Raw genomic sequence first — 15,557 nt, forward strand, 5'->3', positions numbered from 1 at the left:
ACGCGGGTTCGTGCCCCGGTCCGGGAGGATCCCACATGCCGCGGAGCGGCTGGGCCCGTGAGCCATGGCCGCTGAGCCTGCACGTCCGGAGCCTGTACTCTGCAACGGGAGAGGCCACAACAGTGAGAGGCCCGGGTATCGCAAAAAAAAAAAAAAAAAAAAAAATTACAAGTCTGTTTCACTACAGACAAACTCCACTAACTTTACCCTAAATAATCAACGTAAAAATAGAATGCCTGTTAACTTATTCATGACTTTTCAGAAGGAGGGTTATTTTTCTTGATTCAGTTTGGTATTCAGCTTGGTATAATCATTTAATCGTGACTGAGTCCAGGTTTCATGATGCAACAATCAGCGTTCAGAAGAGCTTTGAACCCACTGGGCTAGCTCGTCTCACAGCACAGCTGAATCAATTCCATAGTACTGAAACTGACACTTATGTATTCTGGGAAGTGCGCAGTAGTTCTTCAAGGGATACATGAAGACACGGATAGATTATAAGAGGATCAATTTCCACCACCTTAACTTTCACACGTACATTTACCTAAAAATGACCTTTTCCCACATCCCATTTCAAATCACCCCTTTCTCAAATTGCACTAATACAAAAACCTCTTAAAGCAAAGAGATAATTTAAAATTTTAAATACTGGTGTTAATAAGGTCTAAAAGTGGTTTCTAAAGCTTTCATAAGACACTGAAGGTGGACCTAAATAAATTTTCAGCTGATAAATCATTGAAAATAATTTTTGATGATAGAATTGTCAGTACTTTTCGGCCTCTCAGCTCAGGTGGTGTTCAGATTAAGAGTAATTGGCATAATAAAACTCTTCCTGTCCCATCTACCCAAAACGAACACAATTCTTACGGCTTCCCTAAAAATAAAAGCGACAAGGACAAATAAAACTGACGCTGAGTAGTGAAAGAACATCAAAGAACAAAGTTCCAAAGATGGAAATGAAATGGCTGCAAGGCATTCCGTGGCGTTTCACGGAGGTACTGATATGCAGACAGGGAGAGAGAGCACAAAGGATATCGAGGCTTATGGGTAAACTCTCTTCTAAAATAGTGAAAAGAGGGGCAAGGACGTTTCAGTGGAGAAACCAGGCAGATGCCTCCGTAACAGAGTAGTAAAGGTCAACATCACCAGCAATGGGCCACGAGCCTTCCCGCAGCGGCTGCCACGAGAACACAGTATCTGCGATAGTCCTGTCAAATGATAACCTTGATGCAGTCATGAGGAAATGCCAGACAAAACCCCAAGAAGAAACACTCTGCAAAACACCAGCCCACACACTTCAAAAATGCCAAACTCATGAAAGACAGAGTAAGGTAGGGCTCCAGATTAAAGGAGATTAAAGGGGTCTGCAGATTAGACAACAGTACAGTACCTGTCAGGGGCTGAATTGTGTCCCCCCAAATTCATATGCTGCAACCCTACTCCCCAGTACCTTCGATGTGACTGTGCTTAGAGATGGGGACTTTAAAGCAGTGATTAAGGTAAAATGAGGTCGCTAGGGTGGGCCCTAACCCAACATGACTTGTGTTCTTGTAAGAAGAGGAGAGTGGAACAGAGACTTGCACAGGGAAAAGACCACGTGAAGACACGAGGATGAGGAAGGCGTCCGTAAGCCACGGAGAGAGGCCTCCAAAGAAACCGAACCTGCCAGCACCCTCGCCTTTAACTTCCCGTCCCCTGAACTGTGGACAAACAATGTTCTGTCCTTTGAGCCACCCAGTCTGTGGTATTTGTTATGGCGGTCCTAACAAACTCATACAGTACCGAGGTGAATTTCTTTATTTTTAATTATGCAGTAGAAAAAGAAGATGTCCTTGTTTGTAAAAAATACAAACTGAAGCATTTAGGGGTTATGAGACATATTGTCTGAAACATACTCTCAAATGTATCAGAGAAAACATGATACCTATGAATGAAGGAGAGCGAAGGAGAAAGAAAGAATATCAAAGCAAAAATGCTAATATATTAACATTTAATATATTAACATTTGGGGGAACGTGGGTAAAGGTATAAGGAAATCCTTTGTATTATTTTTGTAACTTTGCTTTCTGTCTGAGATTATTTCAAAATAAAAAGTGTAAAAAATTTATGGCAAGCCTAGTTTCATTCTAATGATAGGTAAAATTTAAGAATGGGTACATTAACTATTTTTGTTCTAAGCCACAGCCATCTCATTAAGAAACAACAGTTTCCAATAATGTGTACTTTTCATTTTTGATAATTATCAAAATTTAATAACATGGTTGCTTTGATCACATATATAGTAATAATGACATAATACTATAGGTCAAAATTCATTTGTAATCCTTCTTATACATGTTTGTTTTAGACTATTATCCTAGGGTAATTAACAAAATAAAGCATAAAATATATTAGATTAGAATAAACTTTTGTGGCATAATAGAAACACATGTTCAAAGAGAGAAAAAAATGATGCTAAATTTTTCAGTCCTAAGAGCTAGTCATTCTGTTTTTTAAATGGACTTAAAAAATATAATAAATGTCAAGTTGTTCTAATACATAGAGTCCATCGAATACATTTAAAAGTGGTGAAAATCAATATTTAGAATATACTGGAAATTACATTCTCTGAAACTTTTAAACTAAACAGAACAAATGTAGGGAATTCCCTGGCCGTCCAGTGGTTAGGACTCCACGTATTCACTGCCAAGGGCCCGGGTTCAATCTCTGGTCAGGAAACTAACATCCCAAAAGTTGAGTGGTGCAGCAAAAAAAAAAAAAAAAAAAAAAGTATACTGTCAATATTTTATGTACGAGGAGACACATAGGTACAGAAAATGTTTGAAGTAAGAAGTGTCTGACAACTGCACTAGTTTATTTCCGATGGGCCGAGTAACAATAAACATCCCCACGTGAGGGCCCGGGTGATGCAGAGAGGGGACGGGTGCTCTACTAAACAGCACTAATCGCACTGTAAACAGTTATCCCTAGTCACCAGAGTATTTTTTTTTTTTTGCCATTTTTGTTTCTCTTTTAACTGTTTCCATTAGTTATGTGCTTGTCCTATGGAATTCCGTCCTATTTCCGAAAAGACAGTTTCTCTAAACTACTAAGGTGATAATTCCCATTGATGTTGATTTGGCTTTATAAAAGGTTACTAAAATTTTCCTTAACTTCAAAATTCCAGTGATGTCATTAGAGGATTACTAGAGTTTATAGAATACTAAATGTTTAATTCATTTAAAATATAAAAATTTAAAAGAAAGATATATGTTCAACTGTTTTAAAGTGAGACTTCATAAAATAAATGGGGCCTCATCTTATTATTCAGTAAACAGGGTTGGGCTGTTGTGAGGATTAAATGAGTTCACATCTACAAGGCATCTGACAAATGTGCTGAGTGGCCGCCTCACTTTTCCTCACAAAGGAAACTTTCCGGGCTCGTGTCAAGACATGAGTCATTACTCTCTTTTTGTGTACAAGAGTCTCAAGTGCGGTACAAGTGACAAACGCTAAGGGTTTGGATAACCCTCTCATGCACATCAGTAGATTATCAGGAAATGTAAACCTTACATTCGAACGTTTTACCCTTAGGTTAACTTCATTTTTCTTTTTAACAAATTCACACACTGAAATAAGTGTAAAAATTAGGAGATTTTTTTTCTTCCAAGGCATTTTAAGGTATTTCCTAAAACAGGCACAACCAGGAATCGCTGTTTGGGGTTTCTAAAAGAAGTGGGGGAAAGAAAAAAACAACCTTTATTTAAAAGGTTATAAAATTTCATATTGAGTAGTAAAAAAGGTGTTTAAAAAGTATTACTTACATTGGCACAGTGTAAGGCTAAAGCACAAAAGACAGCAAACATTTTGAAGTTGTTTTCGTCCGTCTTAGAGAAGGCACTACCGCTGATTTTGTTCACCATCTGCACCACGCCTATCACGCTGCCCCGACTCACGATGGGCATGCACAGGATGTTCCGGGTCGTGTAGCCTGTGTACAGGTCCACCTCTCTGCGCGAGAGCCAAGGAGCAAGACGACAAAAGAAAGAACAGGCAGAAGAAAATAAACCGCACGTTCTATCGTAAATCTCAACTCAGTTTTGCTTCTCTTACAACTAACTGTAATGGAACTGTTAGCGTCTAAATTCAAAGACAACGTGACATCTGCAAGTGTTTTATTAAAACTAACGAACTTGTTCCGTTTTCAAGAGAGCTTTTCAGAACAGTCGTATATATTTTGCAAATATTTTCTCACAATCTGTCGCTTGCCTTTTCAGGTTCTTAATAGTTGATCCATACATTTTTATATAAAGGCTTTATATAAGGATATGTAAATATTTTCAATATTTAAGTACTTTAATAGCAAGTTGGTTCCTTTAAGAAAAAACCTGAGATTTTCAGCATACTCTTCACGTATTGATAAAATCTATTACGGGGATACAGCTGTGTTTATATGCGAGTCATGAATATCTGACATTAATCAATCAGACGCCTGAAAAGCCTCCTGTTGCCTATGGTATTTAATTGTCTCTTGAAGGAAGCCCAGTGTCTGAATGCACAGAGCACTGCCGCCAAGACATGTGAGCCATTACTTTCAGTGGTCAGGGCGTCAACCTTGGGGTTTCAATTTTGAGACATTTATTAAAATCGAACTACATAAACTGGTTTCTAGTTCTCCAAAGACACTCAGAACAAAATAAAAAATCTTTATAAGCAATCCTAATATCCACTTCAATAATATCCAACAAAGGCTGCAACTTATTGAGTTCCTACTTTGGGTCATATAAAGTTGCCAGAACTTTTATGAATATTTTAAAAAGCTTAAAATCTTAATCTTAAAAAAAAAAACCCTACAAAATAGGTATTACTGTGCCCATTTTAAAGATGAGAAAACAACTGAGGCTCCAGATTAAGTAACTTACTCCAGGTCATTCTAGAGCCAATAAAGGACAGAACCGGGATTCAAAACAAGTACTTTTATCACTATGTGTTACAGCCTTTGAAGGTATTGTTTGATAAAGAATATGCTCAGGACAAAATGATGACACTATAATGAAGAAAAGTAACTTTATAAATTTAAACTCTTGCTTTTTAGTTATTTTTATAACATTTCAAACCCCTGAAGCTGGAGATAATTAATGGTTTAGAATCCATCATTTTATATTGATAAATACCCGAAAACACTGACTACTGATAATAAGCTGGTTCAAAGACAGTATAACAGCACCAAGTGGGGAAAAAAAAATTGAGTTGGGACGCGAAGAACTAGGGCTCTACCTCAGAGGCTTCGGCCAAGCGGGACCCGAAAGGAGAAACCGACGGAGACACAAACTCCTTCTTACCTGTTAAAGCGTGGGTCAGCATAGGCATCTGGAATGTTCAAGACTTCCCCTGTTCTTGCTACTTGACCAGCAATTCCTTTCTCAATTGAAAATCTGCACATACAAAAAAGAGGAACATGCTCATTAAAATACAGATGTAAAATAATTTGAGACATTTCAGTACCACCAAATACTGAATAAAACAGATTGTTTTACTTTAAATGCTTGTATTAGTTTTACATTTACATACTCTAAATCATATTATTATAAAATACATAAAGGTAAAGCATAAAAACATTGCAGAGTAACCACTTGAGAACCTTGTTTTAAGATATAATTCACGATGTATTAAATTATACTGAATCACAAGCTGAAATTGAAAAATTAACTAGCATTCTCCTGCACTGACCAATAATAATCTTTTATATTTGCAAAATACCTTATAATTTACAAGATGCTTCAACATAAATTTTCTTAATTAATTCTCACTGTGAACTGAGACCCATATGGGTTCGATAACTTGCCAACACTCTTAAAATATTAGTGACACAATAAAAACAAGAATGCAGGTCAATGCCAGGGTACGTTCCACCACCCATGTAACCAAAACCACAGGTTATCTGTGATCTTTGAGATACAGGACTTGAATTTTAAGGCATTTGCAATACAAGTACTATACCAAAATAACACAATTTGCAACTTGTAGTATTTTTACTCCTCTAATTTGTTAAATTTAAAAACAGCCAGAATACAGGCATTATCTCACTACACTTAAATGTTTTGATATCTAATATCAGCATTTTTATACATAAATATACTCTAAGACAACACTGTAAAGCAATTATACTCCAATAAAGATGTTAAAAATATTCTTATATTTATAGTTTTCTCATTACGATATTATAATCAAACATGGATTCATTCAAAATTTAGTTAAGATGATTACAATCACAATATCTACATATTTCAATAGCTCAAAAATTACTTCCATAATATTACATTTTCAGCATTATAGAAAATAATCATTATTGAAATAAAGCTCCACCCTAAGGATTTCCCTAAGGAAAATTCAAAGGAGAATTGACACCAAAGAGAACTAACTTTCTTAAAACCAAAAAGTGAACCCAACCTTGCACAGCATAAAATGCGAGGTTGTTTTTGCCCCGGTTTTCTTATGCTTTGAACAACATGACCACAACAAATTAGAGTGCCTTGAGCAGAGCAGCAGAATCCACTTCATGGTTTATGCTTATTTTCTTGGTCTAGGAGTAGCTCGGTGTGGTTTGCTATCTCGGGTCAGTGGAAGCCATAACTGAGGGGCCAGTCCTCCCATAAATGGCTGGCATCGCTTGGTCAGCCGAGAGAGCTACAGCCAACCATATCCCCCTCACTTGTTTTTCCCACACTTGTAAATACAGGCTCCCAAGTTAATGTCTTCAAAATGAGATCGATGCCAGCACTGTTATGGAACACTCAAACCTTCAGCAAGAGAAATGACTTTACCTAAATGACTATATCCAGACTGATCTACTGAGCTCTAAACAAACAAACTAAAACTAAAACACTTCTTAAAAAACCTAAATGGTGCCTGTAAGTCAGCGTTATGTGAGTATGGAATATAGGTTCTATTACCCCAGGACGATAGAATGGGAAGCACCCAGTGGTGGGCAGTAGTGAGGCCCAGTGCAGACCACATTCCATGTTTCCTTGTATGACAGACGGCCCAAGTGAATAGCAATTCTTATTAATAAGGAACAGCATTTTACTAGCAAGTTGTAACTACCAAGGCACTTTAGCGTACTATGCGGAAAAGTAGGTAAACGATATATATCAATATAAAGCAAAAGAAATGCAAATATCTAAAAAAAATACCATTTCTGAATGTTATGCTTGCTTCTTAGCGGTTCTGTGACAGTACCCCTCGTAGGTGCCCAGATGTCATAGGACTGAGCCACCGCACCTCTACCAGCCAAACTCCATTCTGTTCACCTAACTGACAACAGCTGCCACTTAAAGAACGAAGAAGGCTGCAGTTTCAAGACGCAACAAAAGTGTTCTCTGTGATCGATTAAGCCAACTGTTGGGTATAGAATAATGTGCTGAAGTTACCAAGTATACCAGGTCAATTTCCACTATGGTCTGGACTCTGAGACAGCGCTATGAGCTGGGAAGGGTAGGGTCCGGATTGTTTAAGTACACCTGCTCCTAGACACAGGAAACCTTGCAGACTCCAGGTGGGGTGCACCTTTACCTACCTGGCAGCACTAGTAAGTTTTTCCAACATGATTTCCAAAAGGACCGCCTCCGGAAGACGGCATTTCCAGGAGTGACGCTAAAGCTTCCTAGGCGCGGTTTCGTTGGCACTGCAAGGTCATTCCCAGAAGCACTACCTTCAGGAGGCGGGTCCTGGTGGGAATGATATCACAGTATGACAAGTACTGTCAGCACACCTGTGAATAGGCACAGACAAGTGGGTAACAGAGCACCTGCACAGCCGCCAGCACAGCGACCGACACGCTACTTCCAGCTGTACCTTATTTCTTTGGTCTTCTTGAAGACAGGTTTTCCTTCCTTTTCCTCTCCGATATCAAAAAGGTCCGAATATAACTCCTTACTCTTATGGTCTACCTGGAAAAGCGCACAACGATCGGCATTCACCAGGTTTTTTGCATATATCTAAAGGGAAACGAGAAAACAAGAGTAAGCCGATGAGAGAGTCACAGAGTTTACAGGTAAACTTTATCAGAAATAAATATAAATTTCAGCTAGTCTATACTGTAACTGGGTAGGAAATTAGCATTATAATTAAATAGACATAGGCATATAAATACAAAAAATAATACTCTCTGTCACTGTCAAGGTGCCGACACTGGCAGCCGCTCTCCACCCACGCTGTGGGGGCAGATGTGGGAATGTTACAGCACTCCTGGGTGGGCTGGAAAGCAGCTACTGGCCTTTCTCCCTGAGAGCCTGTCTGCCACCCTGGCTACTTTTCCAGAGCTTCTCAGGGCTCCCTGATGCCCTAGTCTGAGCCTCTGTCAGCTCTCAGGCCAGCATCCATTCTGACCGGCTGGCGTTTACAACATACCAGTTGTAAAAAGTATGAAATGTGTGTCCAATAAGACACACAGTGTTCATATTTACATCAGCTGCATTTTATTTGCTGCACTAACAATAATGTGTAACCATCAGTAAGTGTTTACTATGTGCCAGATAGTTTTCATAGACTTATGTGCATTAATTCACTTCATCCTCACAATAACAATATTAATTCAGGGGAAACTTAACCTCCTTTCTACACATTAGAAAAACTGAGGCACAGAGAGGTCACTTAACTTGTCCGCTATCACGTGGCTAGTAAACGGATCTGGTATTTGAACTCATACTAGCTGTTTCCATGGCCTATGCTCTTATTATCAAACATGACTTACCATTTCTGAATGGAAAATTGTGGATTCATATTGTCATGAATTTGTTCATCAATTCCCTTCAACAAGTATGTCTTTAATGCCTAACATTTCTCACTGTCCCCAGTGGGCTGGGATTACAGGTATGTCACAAAAAATTGTATTTACCCATATTCAGAATTCTGGCAACGTCAAGATGATAGACGTGAAATTATTGCTCAGAGAAAAAGAATTACTTCTCAGAGAAAAAGAGCCATCACAAAGTCTACGCAAAAGGGACATAGGCCACCTTGTGGTCAGAGGAAAACATATAACCTCATGTAAAAATACCTTATAGATTAAATAAAAAGAAATCAGAGTGGGTTAGGTACCCCGGTTCATTCTCATATTGTATCTTTGTCTTTCCTGCTATTATAAGCTGTACTCGTTCACTCAGCAAACACTGGCTGTGCCTTATACGCCGTGGACCAAATACGGGGCATTATGAGTGTCAGAATTTCCAGGTGACCTGTCTTGGCCACAAGCTGACTGATGAGAACCTCATCAGTGGAAACTGCTTCCTTTCCCCCACGGTATCCCAAACGCCCAGAACCAGGCCTAGAGCAGAGGACGGCTAAAGTCCACAGGCCATTTAAATCCACCCCATTGCCTGTGTTTGTAAATAAAGTTTCACTGGGACGGAGCCACGTGCATTCCTTTAGGCATGGTTCACAGTTGCTACAACAGCAGCGTTGAGTAGTTGCAACACAGTACGGCCCACGAAGCATAAAACTTTACTACTGGCCCTTAAAAGAATTTGCCAGCCCTTAGGTTAGAACATATAAGAGCTCTCAATAAATACTTGAGGAGGAGGGACAATGTGACGGTGGGAAGGGAGCTATGGGTGTCACTGCTGGCGATCCCAGAACCATCACCCGTTTATTCTGCACACTCACGCGATCTTGAGTTATTAAGTCATAATAAACTATCTACAGTGACATCTGCATCCTTAGTGGGCATGCTGGCTGCTTGATACTTGGGCACATATTTAGGTCAATAGTTATAAAAATCTGGATGAAATGGACAATTTTCTAGAAAAAGGAAATGAATTTAGAAGGAGTTGAAAAATCTGAATGGAATCAGAATCATAAAGACAATTGAAATACTGTAAAAATAATTTATTCCCATAAAAGGCAGCAGGCCCAAATGATTTCAAATACGAATTACTTAAGAGTCTTCACGAATAAAGTCCCATCTAATTTAAATCGTTGTAAGTTCAGACAGAACAAAACTTCTCCAGTTATTTTTACAACCCCTGCTATGTCACTGATACTAAAAATTGACAAAGATACTATAAAAAAGAAAATCACAGACCAATTTACCTTGCAAACAGAAGGAAAATTATAAATACACATATTAGCAAGTCAAACAGGAATAAATATTTTAAAATTTCCATATTTTAAAATTACACTCTATTCATAACTGTCCAGTATTGTAAAGTCTATTGTTATAGCTCATAAAGCAATAAAACAAAGGAGAAAAATCATATGATTGTCTTTATGGCTGTCAAAAAATATATGTAATGAAATTCAGTAATTATTCATGATAAAGTTTTAGTGAAATGGGAAGAGAAGAAAAAATATATATGTACATGTGTATATATCGGTATGTATACATATCCTGATAATATGTGACCATATCAGTCCTCATCATACAAAATGATAAAATACCAGAATTAACCAATTAAGACATTAAAGTTATGAACAAGACAAAGACATGTTATAAGTATTAACACACAATTAGGTAAAAAACGCATGAGTATACATATTTGAAGAGACAAAAGTTTTACTGTTAGGTGACAATGTTACTGAGTATGTTGAAAAGTCAAGAAAATCAACTGAAAACAATTACATGCAATAAGAAAGACTTCTGTTTTAAGATGAGTGACTCTAAGCACGTTTACTTCTTCATTCTCCCCGAATATTAAACTTCCAGTTTGAAATGACACTCACATACTGGAAAAGAGTTAATAAAGAAATCCTAGGCATATTTTGGTAATATTGATGAACTCCAAGCCTCAGAAGGTCATTCTAAAAGCCATCCCCGCTCCTACATACATTCTCTCTCACACACGCACAGACACACACATGCACACACATGCACACATACACACGCACACAGGTTTACTTACAAGCGGAAGATAATTTTTGACAGCAACAGAGGATTTAAAATTCAGTGGAAATATATCTTCAAATTTCTGAGGAAAACTTGTCTTAAACTTAAAATTCTTTACCAAGTCAAACTAGCATTCAGTCATAAGGCAAAATAAAGACATTTCTCAAGCACACAGATGAGCTTGAGCAAAAATAAACAAATAGATAAATTCAAGAAAGCATGGGAAGACTTGGGGTACAAGAAAAGGTGATGAGCAAAGAACCCACTAAAACTATAATGAAGCTGTAAAATTCACTAGGAAATGATATGTAAGGAGTTACAGGTGTAACATAAAAAAGCGAATTAAAAAAAGACTTAAAATATCTGGTTGCGCCCCCCAAATATATAAGATTAAAATGCAAAAAAGGAAGAAGTAAAATTATGCTGTGTTTTATCATGGACCACACATACGTGAGCTGGACAGACAGAGAAGGACATATTCCTGAAAACATAATTTGAGGCCCCAGGTCCGGCAATTACAGAAGTCTGAAATTTCAAGGTTTTCAGTGATAAGGGCCAAGAAATCCCTCCTTTTATTCTCTCAAACTAATCTGAGTTAGGTAGTTGACGTCTTTTGGCTTTTACACCAAAGAGTCCAAATGAACAAACAAGATCAAGGCGAGTCTGATTTGAGAGAGAGAGAGGGAGGGTGGGAGAAAATATTCATTAATTGAATTACAGATGAGGAAGGGAATTTAAGTACAGAGCAGAAGAATATTTAAAGTGTCCATAAATTTATAAAAATTAATTGGAAAGTCTCATGCATTAATTTTCAACTAGCCGATGAAGCACCTGTCCACAGAGAATGTGAAAACGGTGAAGGCATTTCTATTTCTGGTGGACCAGCTGGTGATGAGCAGCTCTTGGCATTTAGTTCTCAGAGGTTAAAGATGCTGAACACCTGCAATGCTCAGGCCAGTACTGTGTAAGGAGGAGAGGGTCTGCCTAAAATGTCAATATCACCCCCCACTGAGGAACAGTATGCACATTAGGAAAACTATATCCACTCTCACTGGTTCCTTTCAACAGTGTTCTTAGGTCCTAGCGAATACATTAAAAAACAAAAAAGAAATAGTGTAAGCACTGGAAAAGTAGAACCACTGCTCTCATTATATCATTATAAACGATTTTCTTTCTTGAAAATCCAAGACTGTAAACTGAAAAAAAGCAGCTTAGCAAATATGGGGAATCAAAGTCAACACATTCAATCTAGAGAGATTTTTAATTGAAAATAAGACAATGTTTTTGTATAAGAAGACTACATATGCTAAAGGTATCAACTCTACTTAAGATTTTATTAAACTAAGGTAGTTCCAATATAAATCATACACCATGATGAAGAGGGATACATCACAGGAATGCAATAGACTAAAAATTTAAAAACACATGATCATCTTAATAAATGCAGAGAAAATGGATGTTGACAAAATCCAACGTCCAATTAATATTTACAATACTCAAAAAACTAGGAATACAAGGGAACTTCCTCACCCTGATCAAGGCCACCTATGAACAGTCCACAACTAATCCATCTACTTAATGGTGAAAGACTGGAGAATGGACGCTTCTCCTCTAAGGTCAGGAATAAGACAAGGATGCCCACACTCACCATCCCCTAATTCAATACTGTACTGGAGGATCTAGCCAGAACAATTATGCAAGGGAGAAAAAAAAAAGGTATACAGATTAGAAAGGAGGAACTAAAACTATAACTCATTACGGATGACATGATCTTGCAGACAGAAAACCCTGAATAATCCACTAGGAAACTAATGGAAGTAATGACTTCATCAAGGCTGCAGGATACAGGATCAAAATATAAAAACAATTTCATTTCTATATATTTTCAATGAAAAATGTGAAAATAAAATTAAGAACACGATTTCATTTCTAATATCACTAAAAGAAAAATACCTAGGAACAACTTTACCAAAAGAAGAGCAACGCTTGTACTCTGAAAATTACAGAACAGTGTTGAAAAGATTAAGAAGAGCTAAATAAATGGAGAACATCTCATGCTGATGTACCGGAAGTCTTAATATTATTAAGATGGCAATACTCCCCAAATTGATCTACAGAGTCAACAAAATGCCTACCAGAATCCCATCTGAATTATTTGTAGAAACTGACAAGTTGGTTTCTAAAATTTATATGGAATTGCGAGGGGCCCAAAACAGCCAACGAAATAACTGAACATGGAGGACAAATCTGTAGGACTCACACGTCCTGATTTCAAAACTTTTATAAAGCAGAGTAATCAAGACATGGTGGTACTGCCATTAAGCTAGACACATAGACCAACTGAACAGGACCGAGACCCTAAAAAGAAACCCACGTGTCTACGCTCACCCGATTCTAACAAGACCACATTCAAAGGGGAAATAATAGTCTTTTCAACAAATGGTACTGGTAAAACTGGAGAGCCACATGCAAAACAAATGAAGTTGGACCCTTACCCCATAAACAAAAATTAACTAACGTAAGTCAAAACCTTAAATGTAAAAGCTAAAGCTATAAAACTCTTAGAAGAAAATACTGGAGTCAATTTTCATAATATCTGATTTGGCAATGAATTCTTAGCTATGACACCATAAGCCTGAGCAACAAAAGATAAATTAGACCTCATCAAAGTTAAAACCTTCTGTGCTTCAAAAGATACTATCAAGAGAGTGAAAAGATAATACACAGATGGGAGAAAATGTCTGCCAATGATACATCACATAAGGGAGTGGTATCTATAATACTTGATGAAATCTTAGAACATAACACTAAACATTAAAGTCAAAAGCAGCCAATGAATCTGAATCTTTCATCACATGACAAGATGTTCAACATCATTAGTTACCAGGGAAATGCTATAGTCAAAACCGCATTGAGGGGCTTTCCTGGTGGCGCAGTGGTTGGGAGTCCGCCTGCCGATGCAGGGGACACGGGTTCGTGCCCCGGTCCGGGAAGATCCCACACGCCGTGGAGCGGCTGGGCCCGTGAGCCATGGCCGCTGAGCCTGCGCGTCCGGAGCCTGTGCTCCGCAACGGGAGAGGCCACAGCAGAGAGAGGCCCGCGAACCGCAAAACAAAAACAACAAAAAAAACCACATTGAGATAGCACTTCACATCTACTATGATGGCACTAATCAAAAAGTAAGATAATAACCAGTGCTAGTGAGAACGTGGAGAAACTGGAACCCGTGTGCTGGCAGGAATGTAAAATGATACAAGTGCCATGGAAACAGTTTGGCTGTTCCTCAAAAAGTTAACCATAGAGTAACCATATGACCTAGCAAATCCACTCTTACCTAAAACAACTGAAAACAGGTATCAGAACTGAAAATTGTACCCAAATGTTCAAAAGAGCACTATTTGCATTAGCCAAAATGTGGTGATAGAGAGGCGACAGCTAACATGGTATGAAGTTTCCTTCTGAAGTAATGAAAATGTCCTAAAATTGACTGGTGATGGTTGCAAATGTCTGTGAATATACTAAAAACCACTGATTTAAACACTTTAAATGGATTAATTGTAACATACAGGAATTATATCTCAATAAAACTGTTTCTTAAAGTATAACATTAATAATACAAGAACTGGTCGATACTCCTTGTACAAGCTCTATGTTGATCCATATTATATCTACATATTTTCATATTCTTCTTAATACTTTTCATTGCTTTACAGATTCCTTAAATTGTGTCACAACCAAAGAGTTATTTTTTTTACTGTGCAATCAATTTTTCTCTTTTTTTGTCCAAATACAGCTGAACCTTGAACATGGCAGGGGTTGGGGCACCGACCCTCTACACAGTCAAAAACCCCTATATAACTTACATCGCCCTCCACATACGCGGTTCCTCCGGATCCACGGTTCCACATCTGCAAATTCCACAACTGCAGATCGTGTAGTACTATAGTATTTAGTACTGACAAAAGTCCATGCCTAAGTGGACCCATTCAAACCCATGCAGTTCAAGGGTCAACTGTAAAATCATCAATGTAATTAATAACAGAAAGAATGTGTAAAAGTAATAACCCCTAATATTACCCTCAGTAAACTGTCTGTTTCTACAAGACACTGAGCATATCACACTCCATACCTGGCCCGCCATGGTATCAAAGAGAAATTGATCAGTGCACATCAGAAACCTGGAGGTGAAAAAACCCTTGTTGCACAGGATTACTATATTTTGAGAAAGACCAGGAAGATGGGAAGGAGAAAGAATATTTATCAAAATAGACAACAGGGCACGAACAGCACCGAGCAAGCCAGCCTGGCACCCATGGGTACACATGCACATCACTTCGACTACTAGAAGCCACTTCCTCAGTGGAGTCTCTCCAGAGCACTAAAGCAGCAACACTACACGTGGCGGAAAAAAATTCTATTTCATGTGGCTTTCAACCACAGTTGCCTGTGAGTCTTCTAGAAGAGAGAAATAATTAAGACTAAAACTAAGTAGAATGAACCTCAAGATCAGGAAGAATCCACTGGAAATTCCTAATATAACCTATATGCAAAAGGTATTCTGAAGAAATCATAAAAAGAAACTAAAGGTTTTTCCAAATTAGCTCTCCACTAAATAATCAAAAACTCTGAGGTATTTTTCAAAACACTATTCAAAACCCCTCCAAAATTAACAGAAGTGACAAATAAATCAAGGTGA

The 15,557-nt window shown here is 38.0% G+C and overlaps 1 protein-coding gene across 4 annotated transcripts in view; it reads right to left on the reverse strand.

The window, feature by feature from the left end:
* Positions 1-15,557, reverse strand: part of PDE10A (phosphodiesterase 10A) — a 584,018-nt gene that overhangs the window by 59,225 nt on the left and 509,236 nt on the right. For all 4 annotated transcript variants that reach the window (XM_060283260.1, XM_060283259.1, XM_060283262.1 and 1 more), the window contains 3 exons: positions 7,834-7,976; positions 5,322-5,414; positions 3,804-3,990 (listed from right to left, as the gene is read on the reverse strand). In XM_060283260.1, coding sequence (XP_060139243.1) covers positions 3,804-3,990; positions 5,322-5,414; positions 7,834-7,976 — 423 coding nt within the window. The remainder of the gene's footprint in view (positions 1-3,803; positions 3,991-5,321; positions 5,415-7,833; positions 7,977-15,557) is intronic.

Source organism: Globicephala melas, chromosome 14 (assembly GCF_963455315.2).
Source record: "Globicephala melas chromosome 14, mGloMel1.2, whole genome shotgun sequence".
Lineage (NCBI taxonomy): Eukaryota > Metazoa > Chordata > Mammalia > Artiodactyla > Delphinidae > Globicephala > Globicephala melas.